The sequence below is a fragment of the Amblyraja radiata genome, chromosome 3 (assembly GCF_010909765.2).
Source record: "Amblyraja radiata isolate CabotCenter1 chromosome 3, sAmbRad1.1.pri, whole genome shotgun sequence".
NCBI classification, from domain to species: domain Eukaryota; kingdom Metazoa; phylum Chordata; class Chondrichthyes; order Rajiformes; family Rajidae; genus Amblyraja; species Amblyraja radiata.
In genome coordinates, this window is record NC_045958.1 from 71,198,813 (window position 1) to 71,214,056 (window position 15,244).

General features: G+C 41.4%; 1 protein-coding gene across 12 annotated transcripts in view; it reads right to left on the reverse strand.

Moving 5' to 3' along the window:
* Positions 1–15,244, reverse strand: part of mpdz (multiple PDZ domain crumbs cell polarity complex component) — a 171,451-nt gene that overhangs the window by 108,150 nt on the left and 48,057 nt on the right. For 11 of the 12 annotated variants that reach the window (XM_033018014.1, XM_033018012.1, XM_033018007.1 and 8 more), the window contains 8 exons: positions 14,740–14,935; positions 14,209–14,334; positions 12,935–13,014; positions 11,640–11,786; positions 9,594–9,764; positions 5,368–5,451; positions 1,726–1,911; positions 1,307–1,516 (listed from right to left, as the gene is read on the reverse strand). In XM_033018014.1, the coding sequence (XP_032873905.1) occupies positions 1,307–1,516; positions 1,726–1,911; positions 5,368–5,451; positions 9,594–9,764; positions 11,640–11,786; positions 12,935–13,014; positions 14,209–14,334; positions 14,740–14,935 (1,200 nt within the window). The remainder of the gene's footprint in view (positions 1–1,306; positions 1,517–1,725; positions 1,912–5,367; positions 5,452–9,593; positions 9,765–11,639; positions 11,787–12,934; positions 13,015–14,208; positions 14,335–14,739; positions 14,936–15,244) is intronic. The other variant, XM_033018008.1, reaches the window with a different exon arrangement.

A 15,244-nucleotide genomic window follows, 5' to 3' on the forward strand; every position in this document is an offset into this window, starting at 1 on the left:
GGTCGGGTGGCTGCAAGCGGCCACTGGGACCGAACAGTGGAACCGGTCGCCACCTCAGCACCTTCTGCCGGCCCGCTCACCTCTGGCAGTGCTCTCCCTCTGAACACCTCTCTCCAGCCTCGCTCGTGTCAGCCGCTTCCCACAAATCCTTCAATTCCGACGGCCGCGGGAGCAGGACATGGCCTCACTTGCTGTTCTAGGTGACACTGCATGGCATTCACTGCCCGGTCCATGTCTTTCAATGTAAATTTGCATGGGGACATGCTTTGGAGGTATGTGGCGGTTGTCGGTCAAGTGAGAATAACAGAGAGAATAAGAATGCTGCTGCCTTGTCAACAGACGCGCACAAAAGCAGTTGTTATTAGTTTTTAAATTCTCGTTATCCCCATTTTTGACCTGGCTCGGAGACCGGACAGTGAGGGGACCAACTCGAGAGCAAAGATCATAGAGTGGAGCGGGTCAGTGGGCAATGGATAACAGGACAGCGGGCGGTGGAGCTTACTCCTGTTACTCCTGTGTTAGCGTGAGTAACCACAATTGATCCCTTAAACTAGTGTTGTCATTCAATAAGATCACAACTGATTCAACTTGTCCCGATGTGCTCCCATTTTTCCCACCATCTCTCCACATGCGGTCACTCTCCACCCCCCACCCATTCAGTCATTTAGAATGGAGGATATCTGGAAGCCTTGGGCAAATTGAATTGTTACTTTCTTTATCTTTATTTTTTATAATTTTATTTTTTTTGAGCGTGACAAATTCTATGTCCTGCCAGCCTTTTTTCAAAATTTAGCAACTCAAAATGGGGGTGCGTCTTCGACGCAGGTGAGTCTTCATTGCCGGGAAATACGGTATCTTAAATCTAGTTGAAATGTTCACTTTGGTTGAATGGGATTTAGTATCTGATGCCGAATTACAGAAGTCTTATTTCCTGAAATACTCCATTAGGTTTGAGTACCCAATTTATATTCCAATCCATCTTGTAAGAACACTTGAATAAATAATTAAACTACATGAATATTATGGGATATTTTTTCCCAAACTGCAATGTTAAAAAAAAGCATACATCAACAAATAACAAATATGAGGCCCATGGAAACTTTTGAGTGGGACCCATCAAACTATGGGATGGACCATGAATTTTTCACGATCCTCGCAAATACTTGTAACGTGTGGCCCATGTCAAATGCAAAATATCAGATTTGTTTCCACTGCGAAAACAGGGTTGGTTACCCATGCACTGAAGAATTGCCACAATTCACATTGCATTGACTCACATATCAAAACCTTTCAAGTACAAACTTACCGGCAAAGGCTTGGCTACTCCGATTCGAACGCTGCCTCCTGATGCACCTTTCAGCGCCTGAACAGCTTCCTCAAGAATAGCATTCTCCAGGTTAATTTGGTTAACAAACATGAGTCGATCTCCTGGAAGAAGTCTACCATCTAGTTCAGCCACACCACTCGGTACTAATGACCGTATCACAATGACTGTCCGAAGTGGGTCAACTGGATCCTGTGATTTTAGGTGCAAAAATGTTATCGTTGAAGCCAAAAATTTCCTTTGTTTGAAATCGCCACAGATTTAACCTTTAGTACATGCGTTCAAGTACATCTCTATATAAATTGCATTTCCCTTGAAAAATATATGCAGAATTTAATAATAAACAGCTTAAAACCTGGAAGGATGTGTCATTGCAGTGTGAGCAGATTATTATTACCTACCTGATAATCCAGAATGCTGAAACCAAGCCCAGAACTACCTTTCTCCAATTCGATGTTTTGGATTTCAGCTTCCCACATAGCTAGTTGAGATCCTTGTGCATCCACACAACTCTGCTCTCTGTCCATGTCAACCACAGCACCGTTTTCTGCCTCAGAGGTTGATGTGAATTCATTATCAGTGTGCATCTGTAAAAACATTTGAAATTTTTTTTTTTCAAAATGTATTTACATGCCACACAATAAGTTTATCAAAGGGTGGCACATTGATGCAGCTAGTAGAGTCACTGCCTTATAGTACCGGAGACCTTAGTTCAATTCCGACCTCCGGTGCTAGCTATGTGGAGAGTGACTGTGTGGGTTATGTCTGGTGACTCTGGTTTCGCCCCACATTCAAAAATGTGCAAGTTGGTAGATTAATTGGCTACCCTAAATTGCCAGCAGTATGTAGGCGAGTGATTGAATCGAGGGAGAGCTTGTGATAATTGGACAGAATAAAAAGTGGGACTAATGTAAGATTAGTGTGAATGGGTAACCAGATATAACCAAATGTTGACATGGACTGGTTTGCCTGTTTCCATGCGTTTTTTCTCCATAACAAATAAAATAAGGCTTTTGGAATAAAAGGGCCGAAGGCAATATGGATAAGAAAGTGTCTTAAGGACAGGAAATCAAAAGTCATGGTAACTGTTGTAGTTTTAACTGGTGGAAAGTATGCATTCGTGTCTCATAAGGGTCATTGGTAACATCTCGTTTTCTACATTTTTGCTCATGTGACACAGCTGGTGTCCTCGTGCCTTCGTAACAACCTGGGGCTTAATACGCTTAAGACAGTGGAATTGATAGTAGACTTTAGGAGTGTTCCCCCTCCCCTCCCCCCACTCACCATCAACAACACCAGTGTCACATCTGTGGAGTCATTTAAGTTCCTTGGAACCATCATCTCCAAGGAACTTAAATGGGGGGCCACCATCGACTCCACTGTTAAAAAGGCCTAACAGAGGATGTACTTCCTGCGGCAGCTGAGGAAACGCAATCTGCCACAGGCAAAGATGGTCTAATGCTATACTACCATCGTAGAGTCTGTCCTCATCTTCTCCATCATGGTCTGGTTTGGCTCAGCCACCAAGAACGACATCCGGAGGCTGTAGCGAATTGTTCAATCAACTGAGAAGGAATTGGGCTGCAACCTTCCCTCCATTGACGAACTGTACACTGCAAGGGCCAGTAAGCGAGCGGATAAAATCATCTCTGTCCCCTCTCACCCTGGCCACAAACTCTTTGAAGCACTTACCTCTGGTAGGCGACTCCGGACTGTCAAAGCCGCCACAGCCAGACATAAAAACAGCTTTTTTCCCCACAAGCAGTAGCTCTACTCTATAACCAAAAGTCTGTAACCTCCTTTTGCTCTGGTATTTTATTTAATTCACATGTTTAAACTATAATGTTTTATTCTTAATGTTTCAATGTTTTATCCTTAATTGTTTACTTTATGTCGTGTTGTTACTTGCGAGCGTACACATACAAATTCCTTGTATGTGTACATACTTGGCCAATAAACTTATGGATTCATTCAGTTATTCATGATTTAAGCTTGCGTGTACAGGGAACCATATCAAAATTTGTAGATGGCACTACACATGATAAACAGGGAGGAAGACATCGATAGGCTTGAAGAGGATATAGATATCCCAGAAACAAGGAACTGCAGATGTTGGTTTACAAAAAAGATACAAAGTGCTGTCCGTGCTCTCCAAGAGATGCTGCCTGGTCAGCCGAGTTCCTCCAGCACTCTGTGTCTCTTTTTAGGCACAGCAGATGCAGTTTAACATGGAAGTATAATTTGATAAGATTTTAGTATATAGAACCAAGAAAAACAATGTAAAATAAAGAGGACAATTTTAAAGAGAGGGCAGGAGGCAAGATGTGAAAGTGATAAATATGAGAGATCCTGAGTTTTTACAAATGGAGACAGCGTTCCAAGGAATTTAACATGAATCGCAATAAAACAGTTGTTTGGCTGCAATCAGAATGATCCCAATTTTGATCACTGCTTAATAGACTAGATGTGATGGTCCATGAGAGCGCAAGATCCTGCAAAACGGCAGGGTGATGATAGACTTTAATAACCGTTGGATCAAGTTTGTCTATTTCACCCTGGACCTGCAGTGTACAGTCCAAGATGCTTCTGACCTTCTAATCTTCTGTGTTCTCACACAACCCTCTGATCCTCTCAGAAGTCTTAAGAGTTTTCCCAGCATTTCCATTCATCCAATGAAAGCTTTTTGATCTCCCAGGTGGTCCTGAATAGTAACCTCCTCCATGGCCATCTCCCCACGAGGTCTTCAATTCCATCTTTTTTTCAACCTCTCACCTTGCCGGAGGTGTGATTGTTTTCTGGATCGCATCTCCAGTTGCTCTGCGGCCTAACATCATGAAGCTGGAGGCCTTGATCGATACTGACTTTGGGCCCCACCACGGCGCCGTGTACTTACCATCTGAGCCTGCGATCCCTTGCCTGGGATCGACGCTCCAACTGCGGCCTGCAGATTTCACCATCGAGGAGCCCGCAGTCTCAGGTAGAGGCTGATGTCGGGAAGCTCCAGTCGCAGAAGGTTAGGACCAGCCCTGACCTGGGTAGATCGCCCGGCGCATGGGGAGCTGAGATTTCCCCCCGAAGCAGGAGCTTGATCGCCCCAACATGGAGGGCCTGCCGCTGGCTACGGAAGTCAAGAGCACCCCGTCAACAGAAGGCTCGAGGCCCTCGAAAGCGGGAGAACAAAGAAGGGAAGAGATTGAACTTTTTTTCGCCTTCCATCACAGTGAGAAATGTGGAAGAGTCACTGTGGTGGATGTTTACGTTAAAATGTATTTTTGCGTGTTTTGTTGCTTTATATTGGTATGACTGTACGGCAAATCAAATTCCTCGTATGAAGCAAAACATACTTGGCTAATAAAGTAATTATGATTATGAAAATGGACCAATCCTTCAGAAATTTGGTGTTCAATTCAACAGCTCTGGCAAGAAGATAAATGTATTGGTTTAGTTTCTTTTCATTTGAAGGGGTCTAAGCAAAAAAGAGATGCACATTAGTTTTTATTTACAGTCAGGAAAGATTTTGAAAGAGTGTTCAGTGAAATCTCTAGGATAATTTAACTCCAAAACATTTTCACTTTAATTATTTAAAATCCTTGCAGATGCACTGCACGCATGATAGAGTGAGCACTTTGCAGTGTCACATCGAATCTTTCCTGAGGGCAGTGAAATCAACACTGAAATTTCCAACTTTAGATAAACTGCATTCTCATAATTTCAGACTAACATGGTAATGTGTCTTTCTCAACTCTAAAATGTAATCTTAATGGTCAGAACTTCGCACCACGCTCCACCAACTAGCTGTGTTTGGAAAATATAACTCTTCCACTGTTCCCCCAGTTCTGTGGAAGGGTTCTCGAATTAAAACATTGATTGGTTTCTCCTTCCACAAATGCTGTTCGACTGGCTTAGTTCTTCCATCATTTTCTGTTTTTTTTCTATTACTTGTCTGTCGACTCATGCCTGAACCTATCATGATGTCATCACCAAGTTTCGGATATAGACGGATTCAATATTAATTTAAATCAAATTCAAAACAGAAACAGTACCTGTAAAAACATTTTGTCACCAACAGGTTCCTCTTGATCACTACTCCAAGCCAGAGTTGCTGATGAAGGAAGAAATTCTAATACCTAGAAAATGATTGCAATATATTCATTTGAATTACTTATTTTTACTGACAAACTGCACACCAAGATAGAAATTTCAAATACAAACACTTATTTTACCATAATTTTAAAACATAAAGCACGTACTGTAGTTGGATGAAACTGAAGAACCAATTAAAAAAAAGTTTATTTAGTAATTACGTAAATAAGATATGTATTTGCAATGGTTTTACAAAATCAGGCAGTGGGTAGAAGATACAATGAGAAAAAAAAAATATTGGGAACTTCCGAGATGAAGCAACATATTTTAGCTTAATGACCATACAAAATATCTTTCAGATCTTTAATGACCTGATAGATCAATAAAATTAAATTTAATTTAATCGTCTCATTTCTTGTGGAACAGCTATACATGTAGCCTTGATGTGTTGGAAGGAACTGCAGATGCTGGTTTAAACCAAATAAATCTATAAACATAACTGCCCTGGCTTCTTGTTTCTGCTCGCTCTTGTCCCACTAAAATGATTTCCACGTACCTCGACTCCATCCTATCCTCCCTGGTCCAATCTCTCCCGACCTATGTCCAAAATACTTCACATGCCCTTCGTTTCTTTAATGACTAAAGCCCCTGTCCCACGGTACGAGTTCACCCAAGAGCTTTCCCGAGTTTAAAAAAAAAATCAAACTCGTGGTACTTCATCACGATTGTTTTACTCTTGGAAATTTTTCACACTGTTGAAAAAACTTCACGAGTTTCCACGTTTCCCGAGTACCTGCCGTTACCGTTATGAGCCGCTACGAGACATCCATGAGCTCCGACGTACCCGCTACGTACATTCTAGGTACTTACCACGAGTTTGATTTTTTTTTTAACTCGGGAGAGCTCTTGGGTGAACTCGCATCGTGGGACAGGGGCTTCACGCTTTCTGAGCCCCCACCTCATCTTTACTGTGGACGTTCAGTCACTCTACACCGCCATCCCCCACCAGGAAGACCTTTCTTCCTCGACTGCAAAACCATCAAATTACCCTCTACTAATACTCTACTCCGCCTAGCGGAGCTGGTCCTCACCCTTAACAACTTCTCCTTCAACTCCTACCCCTTAGGAGTCAAAGGAGCCCCAGCTCCTTGGGCCCCAGCTATGCCTGTCTCTTTGCAGGGTGCTTTGAACAATCCCTGTTCCAGGCGTACACTGGCTCTATTCCCGAACTCTATCTCCGTTACATTGACGACTGTGACACTGCTACCTCTTGCACCCATGCAAACTCATGGACTGCATCAACTTCACCACCAATTTTCATCCTGCACTCAAATTTATCTGGATCATCTCGAACACCTCCCTCCACTTTCTTGATCTCACAATCTCCATCACAGGAAATAGAATATCGATTGACGTCTATTACAAACCAACTGACTCCCACAACTATCTCCACTGCACATCTTCCCACCCTGGTTCCTGCAAAGACTCCATCCTCTACTCCCAATTCCTCCTTCTACGCTGCATCTGCACCCAAGATGAGGTGTTCCATACCACGACATCCGAGATGTCCTTATTCTTTAGGGAACGGGGGTTCCCCTCTCCCATCATAGATGAGGCCATCACTCGTGTCTCCTCAGTACTCCACAGCTCTGCCCTTGCTCCCCTACCCATAGTCGCAACAAAGACAGCGTCCCCCTAGTCCTTACCTTTCACCCCATCAGCCTTCGCATTCAACACATAATCCTTCAAAATTTTCGCCACCTCACAACAAAATCCCAACACTAATCACATCTTCCCATCTCCATCCATTTCTGTCTTCTGCAGAAACCATTCCCTCTGCAACTCCCTGGTTAACTCATCCCTTCCTACCCAAACCACCCCCTCCCCAGGTACCTTCCTCTGCAACCGCAGAAGATGCAACACCTGTCCCTATACCTCCTCCCTCAACTCTGTCCCGGGACCCCAATAGTCCTTTCAGGTTAGGCAGAGAGGTGGAAGATTGCAACCTTCACGTGGTCCACCTTGTTTCGACTAATGCAATCAACTCGACGTGCACAAATGGAAGATCAAATAGAACAAGTTGTCCAACAACTTTAGGCTGTGCACGCCACACGAAAGAAGAAGAAGGTTAGGCAGAGATTCACTTGCACCTCCTTCAACCTCATCTGCTGTATCCGTTGTTCAAGATGTGGACTTATGCATTGGCGAGACCAAACGTAGACTGGGTGATCGTTTTGCTGAACACCTTCACTCAGTCTGCCTGAACCTACCTGATCTCCCCGTTGCGAAACACTTTAATTCTCCTTCCAATTTACACATTGACCTTTCTGTCCTAGGTCTCCTCCATTGTCAGAGTGAGACTAAATGCAAACTGGAGGAACAGCATCTCATATTTCGCTTGGGCAGCTTGCAGCCCAGTGGTATGAATTTTGATTTCTCTCACTTCAGGTAACCCCGGCATTCCCTCTCTTTCTATCCCTCCCCCACTCAAGTCATACCAGCTTTTCGTTTTCACCCAACAAACAGCTAACAATGGCCTGTTTCCTTTACCATTGTAACTTTTTTGCATATCTTTCATTCATTGTTCTTTATCTCTCTGCATCATCGTCTATAGCCCTAGTTTCCCTTTCCTGTGACTTTCAGTCTGAAGAAGGGTCTCCACCCAAAACGTCACCCATTCCTTCTTTCCTCTGCCTGTCCCGCTGTTACTCCAGCTTTTTGTCATGTAGCTTTGATGCTCTTATTCCCTATTTCTCTATCAGTCAAACCACTCCTCCTGTGCACTACTCATCAATTCTTTCTCAAGTCCAAGAATGTCAGACTTGAAAGGAAATGGCAAATAATTAGTTGTTAGTCGCCCTTAGATGTGGCTAGACAACAAAAGCACAAATGCAACTCCATCACTTGATGCTGCTTCCAGCTCTCAGTCCCACTGCAAAATAAATGTTCACCTGTGCCTTTATCTTAATCCAGATTTGACTGCCAGAATATGCATTGTTAGCCATTTTAACTTACTGATGGACTCCTAATTTGAGGAAGGACATCCTTGTGATTGAGGCAGTGCCGCGTAGGTTCAAGAGATTGATCCCTGGGATGGCGGGACTGTCATTTGAGGAAAGATAGAAAAGACTAGGCTGGTATTCACTGGAGTTTAGAAGGATGAGGGGGTATCTTATAAAAGGACTGGACAAGCTAGATGCAGGATAAATGTTCCCAATGTTGGGCAAGTCCAGAACCAGGGGCCACACTTCGAATAAAGGGGAGGCCATTTAAGCCGAGGTGAGAATAAACTTTTTCACCCAGAGAGTTGTGAAATTGTGGAATTCCCTGCCATAGAGGGCATTGGAGGTCAAATCACTGGATGGATTTAAGAGAGAGTTAGATAGAGCTCTAGGGGCTAGTGGAATCAAGGGATATGGGGAGAAGGCAGGCACGGGTTATTGATTGGGGACGACCAGCCATGATCATAATGAATGGCGGTGCTGGCTCGAATGGCCTCCTCCTGCACCTATTTTCTATGTTTCTATGATGGAGTCAGAGGACTTTGAGCGGTTGCACAGCTTTCTATAAATAGCAGGAATTTAGTATCCATGCATCCTGTTAATTTGTCTGATATAAATAATTACCTGTTTAATTTTGTTATAATATGTATTTTCCCTTAATTCAATAAAGTTCAGTGTGCTATACATGATAGCATTGTACCTCAAATCATGCACTTATCATGCCAGCAGGATCAGGATCCGTGGCATTCGCATTATCAAAGGCTAGTTGATTTTCTCTTTCTTTTTTATTATACAAATACTTTTATCCAAAAAATAAAAATAAACATACAGAGTATAAACACAATCAAAGACTGCCTATGTTGACAGTTTACAAACAAACGATCATCAAATTAATATATCGCCAACTTTATCAACAAAACACTCGACCTCCCGCGGCAACCAGTTATTAATAGAAGCTAATAATCCAAACTTTGCATTCCAATTACTCATGTGAACGATGTGACCTGGCAGTTTTGTACTGGAAGACTTATTTTGAAGCCACAACATACAGGTTTAATTCTACATGATCCATTATCATAAAAACAAAAGCCAACAAAGTGAAGCGAACATTTCTATCATTGGAAAATTCAAAAATACCATTTTAACAATAGAGAATATTGTGTTAGATACCATCATTACAATACCTCTTCATTTGCTTGAACAGGTTCTTCTTTGGAAACCACATTATTAATATCAGTTTCCATTTTGATCTCAAGGATGGGATGGCAGCAGACCATGGTGACACTGATAGGCAAGTCCTTTAGAATACTGACAACATCTTTATGATTCTTACCAAGGAGTGGTATACCATTCACCTAAAATGCAGAGAACAATGAGTTCCTTGATAACATTTGAATTAAAGTTAAACATGTTTAACTAGAATATTAATTATTTCGAGATAACATTCCCTCCTCGCCAAGTTAACTTAATGTTTTAAATTTGCGTTATCACTATGCAAACAATTCTACAATCGTATTAACATTCTTGATATTATTGTTTAATTCTAACTAAAACAAAACAACAAAAGCAAGAACAATGAAAGATGGTCAAAAGGATACGGAATGATGTTAGGGATTTCTCCAATACTATGGAGGAAATTGCAACTGTACATTTAGCATATAAAACTTGTGAATTTATGTTCCAGTTCCAAAATGATTGCTATATTGGATAACTCCTATATATTGTTTCAAGTGCATCAGAAATACTTCCCATGGCAAATGGATCAGGTAGATAAATTATTAAACCATTCAGTAAAATTAATATAATTAGATTTCATTAGCATACCTCCAAAACAAAATGCTGAATGAGGATCAAAAGCTGTCATTAATGGTGTTTGATATATTCAAACCCACTAATTATACCCTTCCCTTGTCTCAAAAGTATCATGGACCACTTGAAACATGTATAAAACAAAATTTACAGTGACATTTGCATTTCTTGCACGAGCAGCCCAAGTTAGTTGTGCCGACTACTGCCAGACAATGATGTCCAATCTACATTGTATCATTTACATTCAGCCTCTGCAAACCACTTCAATGTCCAGGCCAAGCTAGAGTGGATGTGGAGAGAATGTTTAGGGTAGTGGGAGGGACTACAACCAAGGCCATAGCATCAGAATAAAAGGACATAACTTGGAATGGAGATTCTATGGTCAGGGTGGTGGACCTGTGGATTTGCCACAGACGACTGTGGAGGCCAAGTTATTGGGCGATGTTAAAGTGGAGTTTGATGGTCTTGATGAGTATGGGCGTCAAAGGTTATGGGGAGAGAATGGTGTTGAGAGGAAAAAATAGATCGAATGATGGAGTAGACTCGATGGGCCAAATGGCCTAATTCTGCACCTATGTCATGCCCTTAGGGTTTTATGTTACCACATCCACTTGACTAAATTACAATTAGAATGCACATGTCAAAAAACACCTCACAGATGCAGATAGGTGACATTTCAGAGCCTATGCCTTTGTTTATAAACAAGTGAAAGAAAGTGATTGAGAATGGAAACCAGGAAATTACAGATCCTAAAGACACAAGAGACCACAGAGGATGTAAGCAGTTTGTTTACTGGAACCAAACCAAACTGCTGGAGGAATTCAACAGGTCAGGCTGCACCCGTGGAGATAGATGTATGGTCAATGGTTTGGGTTGAGACTGCATAGAGTGGAGTGAGCCAGTATAGAGATGGCAAGGTCTGGCAGGTGGTAAGAAGAATTGGGTGAGGAAGGAGATGATGGGCAGATAGAACAAAAGGAGTGGAGCCATAAGACAGTGCCTGATGAGTGACAAATAAAAAGAGAAACACAAAGGAAGAGATGGAGCCAGTTTAAAAGGGGAGGGTGGCGGTAGAGACAGAGGCTGGAAAGTAATAAAGGAGATCCAAGACGCTATGAAGACCTGTAGCTTCATAGCTGGACCTTAACATTTCCCCCTTTACGCCTCCCCCCATGAATTGTAGCATCTGCTTGTAGGGAAAGTCAGTAGTAAAAGGGCATATCTGAGAAAAGTTTGGAACGATCCTTGACTTTAACCTTACATTCTCTATTAGAAAAACAAAAGCTGAATATTCCAAAAAAAAAATTTAAATATTAGATTTTCTTCTTCCAAGAAAAAGTCATAAGTAAATAATTGATAGTGAAAACCCAGTGAACACTAGGTTATCATTCCAACAAACTGGAGATCAAATTAATGCTTACCTCCAATAACTCATCTCCGCCGAATAACTTGCCATTGCGCCCCACAGGGCCCTCAGGTAGAATAGAACGAATATAATGATGCCCAATTGTGGCTTCCAAACTTATGCCCAGGCCACTGCTTTCACTGAACTTTGTTACTTGTGTCACCTGAAAATAAGTGAAAGGCTTGATAGATTTAGATAAGTGCTAGATTTGTTCTTTTTCTCTAAATTCTATACAAAAAATGAATTAGTGGATTGAAATAACAGTTTAAAGTTATGTGTCAAAGGAATATATGTCCCAGATTGCAAAAAAAAAGAAATAGGCACCGAGGCTAGCCACAACTTCTCCTCTGTGCCATTTCTCCATTCCCCTCTATTCCTCGACTTTCATATATTTATTCACCTCCAGAGACTCTAGAGGCTATTAACTGTGCAACAATCTATGCTTTTGTCACTGAAACAAGTACAGTCAAAGTGGATCAGTATTCACTGACAATAAACTCACTTGACACTTGACTTGACCATGGGGTTAGGCCCTCAGTTTTGAACAAGTTCAGTTTTATGGATGGAAAAAGGGAAGATGACTGGAAATAAGTAAGAATTACTGCATCAATATGTTACAATGACAGAGCAGGAAATGGATGGTCTTGGTGACAGAGCAGATGGGGTCAAATCCTTAAGTCCAAATCAAATGGAATTCCATGTTTGTGAATAGTCTGCTCAGCCTAAGACAGTGAGTGAGAAGAGGGTTGAAGCTAGTGGTTACAGTTCATGACAAGTTCCGATTGGAAATAGGTAGAATGAAATTAATATGTAGCTAACGATGAGAATCATTAAAGAACTGTGGTAGTTTAAAGGGCCTGTCCCACTAGGCGATTTTTTAGGCAACTGTCATAGTCGTAGCATGTCACTGAAAAACCGGCGACTGGGCTAATGGGCCTGTCCCACTGAAGCGATTTTTTAGGCGACTGCCGGCGACTAGGATAATGGAATTCACCGAAGTCAGCACCGGCGACAACCTACGTCACCTGGCGACAACCTACGACAGCACCTACGTCAGGAGAAGACAAGGTATGACAAGCCCACGGTCGCCGACTGTCACCGAAAAGTTTTGAACATTTCAAAATCCAGCGGCGACCAGAAAAACGCTACGACTCTTGGGGCGACTGAGGAGACTACACACGACCATACAGGCGACACCCCGGCGACAGCCTAGTCACCGGCAGTCGCCTAAAAAATCGCCTAAGTGGGACAGGCCCATAACAATGTTTACGGGACATTGACTCACAAATTAAAATGTTTAAATAAACATACCACAATTTCATAGTTAGCACCAAGAATCTCCTGCCATTTAACACAAAGGCTTTCTTCTTCTGACAAACTGAGTTGAAATCCTGAAATAAAAAGATTAATAAAGCAAATCATTTTTTTCCATCTAGGATTTGGTGTCTCACTAAAATCACCCTTCAAAAATGTCTGTCACAAGAATCACCAGTTTGTCATTTGGATTTGAAAATGTTAACATCTCTTTAAAAGTCCACAAATAAACATTCCTCTTCTATCTGATGGCTGGGAAGTTTCGAAGCAACCTTTTAAAGGAAGAGATACAGAGGCAGTGAGAGTTCGAAGTTTGACTTAAGTCCTGGTGAAACACTGGGCACACTTTGTCAGAAACTAGGGCAGAGGAAAAGGCAATGCAAATGCCAGCTTTGTAAAAGGGGTGGTCAAACAATGATGGTCATGCAGCAGATTTTATATGTTGTGATGGAGGGAGATCAAGAATCCTGGATTGACACTGTTGACATTGGGATGCCTGAAATATGTAATTGTTGGAGATAGGGGGAGGAAACAGGGAGCTTAGATTTCTGGCAGTTGGGGTCAAGGGTAAATAGAGTAAAAGGAAGGGGATCAGGTGCTGAAGTTCAGATGTCAATGGCTTGTTGTTGTTATATTGGTTTCAACTCAGTTCTCCAATCAACTTCTTGCCATCACATGGTTGTTCTGAGAGACAGAACATGAGGCTTTACTTGGATTTATAACATCCCAACCCTGCAGGCTGCAATGATAGCAAGCATATTAGTTTCTCAATCAGTTTCCAAAAACTACCAGCAAAAAGGTCTGGAGAAATCCCAAACCTCATTGATTCATATATTGTGTTAACCAGTACGTTTAGTTTAGAGACAGCGCAGAAACAGGCCCTTCAGCCCACCAAGTCCGTGCTGACCAGCGATCCCCATACACTTTCACTATCCCACATACAGAGGCGACAATTTACATTTATACCAAGCTATTAACCTACAAACCTGCAGGTCTTTGGAGTGTGGGAGAAAACCGAAGATCTCGGAGAAAACCCACACAGGTCACGGGGAGAACGTACAAACGCCAGAGAGCACCCGTAGTCAGGATCGAACCCAGGTCTCTGTCGCCATAAGGCAGTAGTTCTACTGCTGTCCTTACATTTGGCAATTGACAATCAGTATTTCTAAAATAGGTGCTAGACAGACCACTATAGGCATCAAACTGCTTGTAAACAAAGTTTGACATAATGCCTGATAATCAAGCCTATTGATTTTAAAAGCACCTCATACCACTAAGAGAAGTATCCGTGACTGTGAACCTGACTTCACCTTCCAACTCAGATTCAATTTCTTGTTCATCGATTGGGGCAGAACTTGAAGTCCTGTTCTCTGGTGGTGATGGTTCTTCATTCAATACTACAAATAGTTCACAAAAACATGGGTAACAACTAATTTATCAAAGGAATTAATGATTTCCAATATAATTCATGAGGTGAACAGAACTGACTGAAAAATAATATTCACATCATTTATCAATCGTATTAAGAAAATATTTTTTTTAATCCCAATTTTGTGCAGAAAACATTACAGCATGTTTTTTTCTTTCTCCACTTTCACTTCAGTTCTTTCAATTTATTTTAACGTTCCACATACACTTTGATTATTGGACAGTAGTAAAGTATTCAATTGAATTATTATAAATACAGCAACGTTAAATAATCTGGTCATTGTTCTAAAGATATAGAGTGACATAAAAGATGATTGTGAACTAGTGACAATAGCAAATAAAATATATGGTAAAGACAGGAACAACCAATTTACCTGTGGGGGGTTTGTCATCTAATGTGATGACATCTCCATTCTTATCAGGTTTCACTTCACCTTTACACTCAGACTGCATCAAGGCTTCTGGTTTAATTTCTCTTCTCATTAAAATGAGACACACCATTTGACTTGTATGACGCAGCACTTCCACAGCTTGCTGGTTAGTGAAGCTTTGAATATTTGTTCCATCCACCTGGAATACAAATGCATTCAGATTACATAGTTCAAGTAGTACAAAACAGCCCAAATTATTAAATATCATTTCTGTAGATGGGTTAGATGGCTGAAATGACAAATTATTTTACTTTAAATGTTTTCAAATTTTATGTGATCAAGGTTTTTTTTTTTAAAACAGCATTATATATAATGAGAAATGTTTAATCAAAATCTAACACATTATATATGTATTTCATCAAAACAACATATGAACATGACATAAGAAAACAGAGGGCAAAATTAAGACTGCAGAAATTTGCACTATTGAAGAGAAAATTAGAACAGA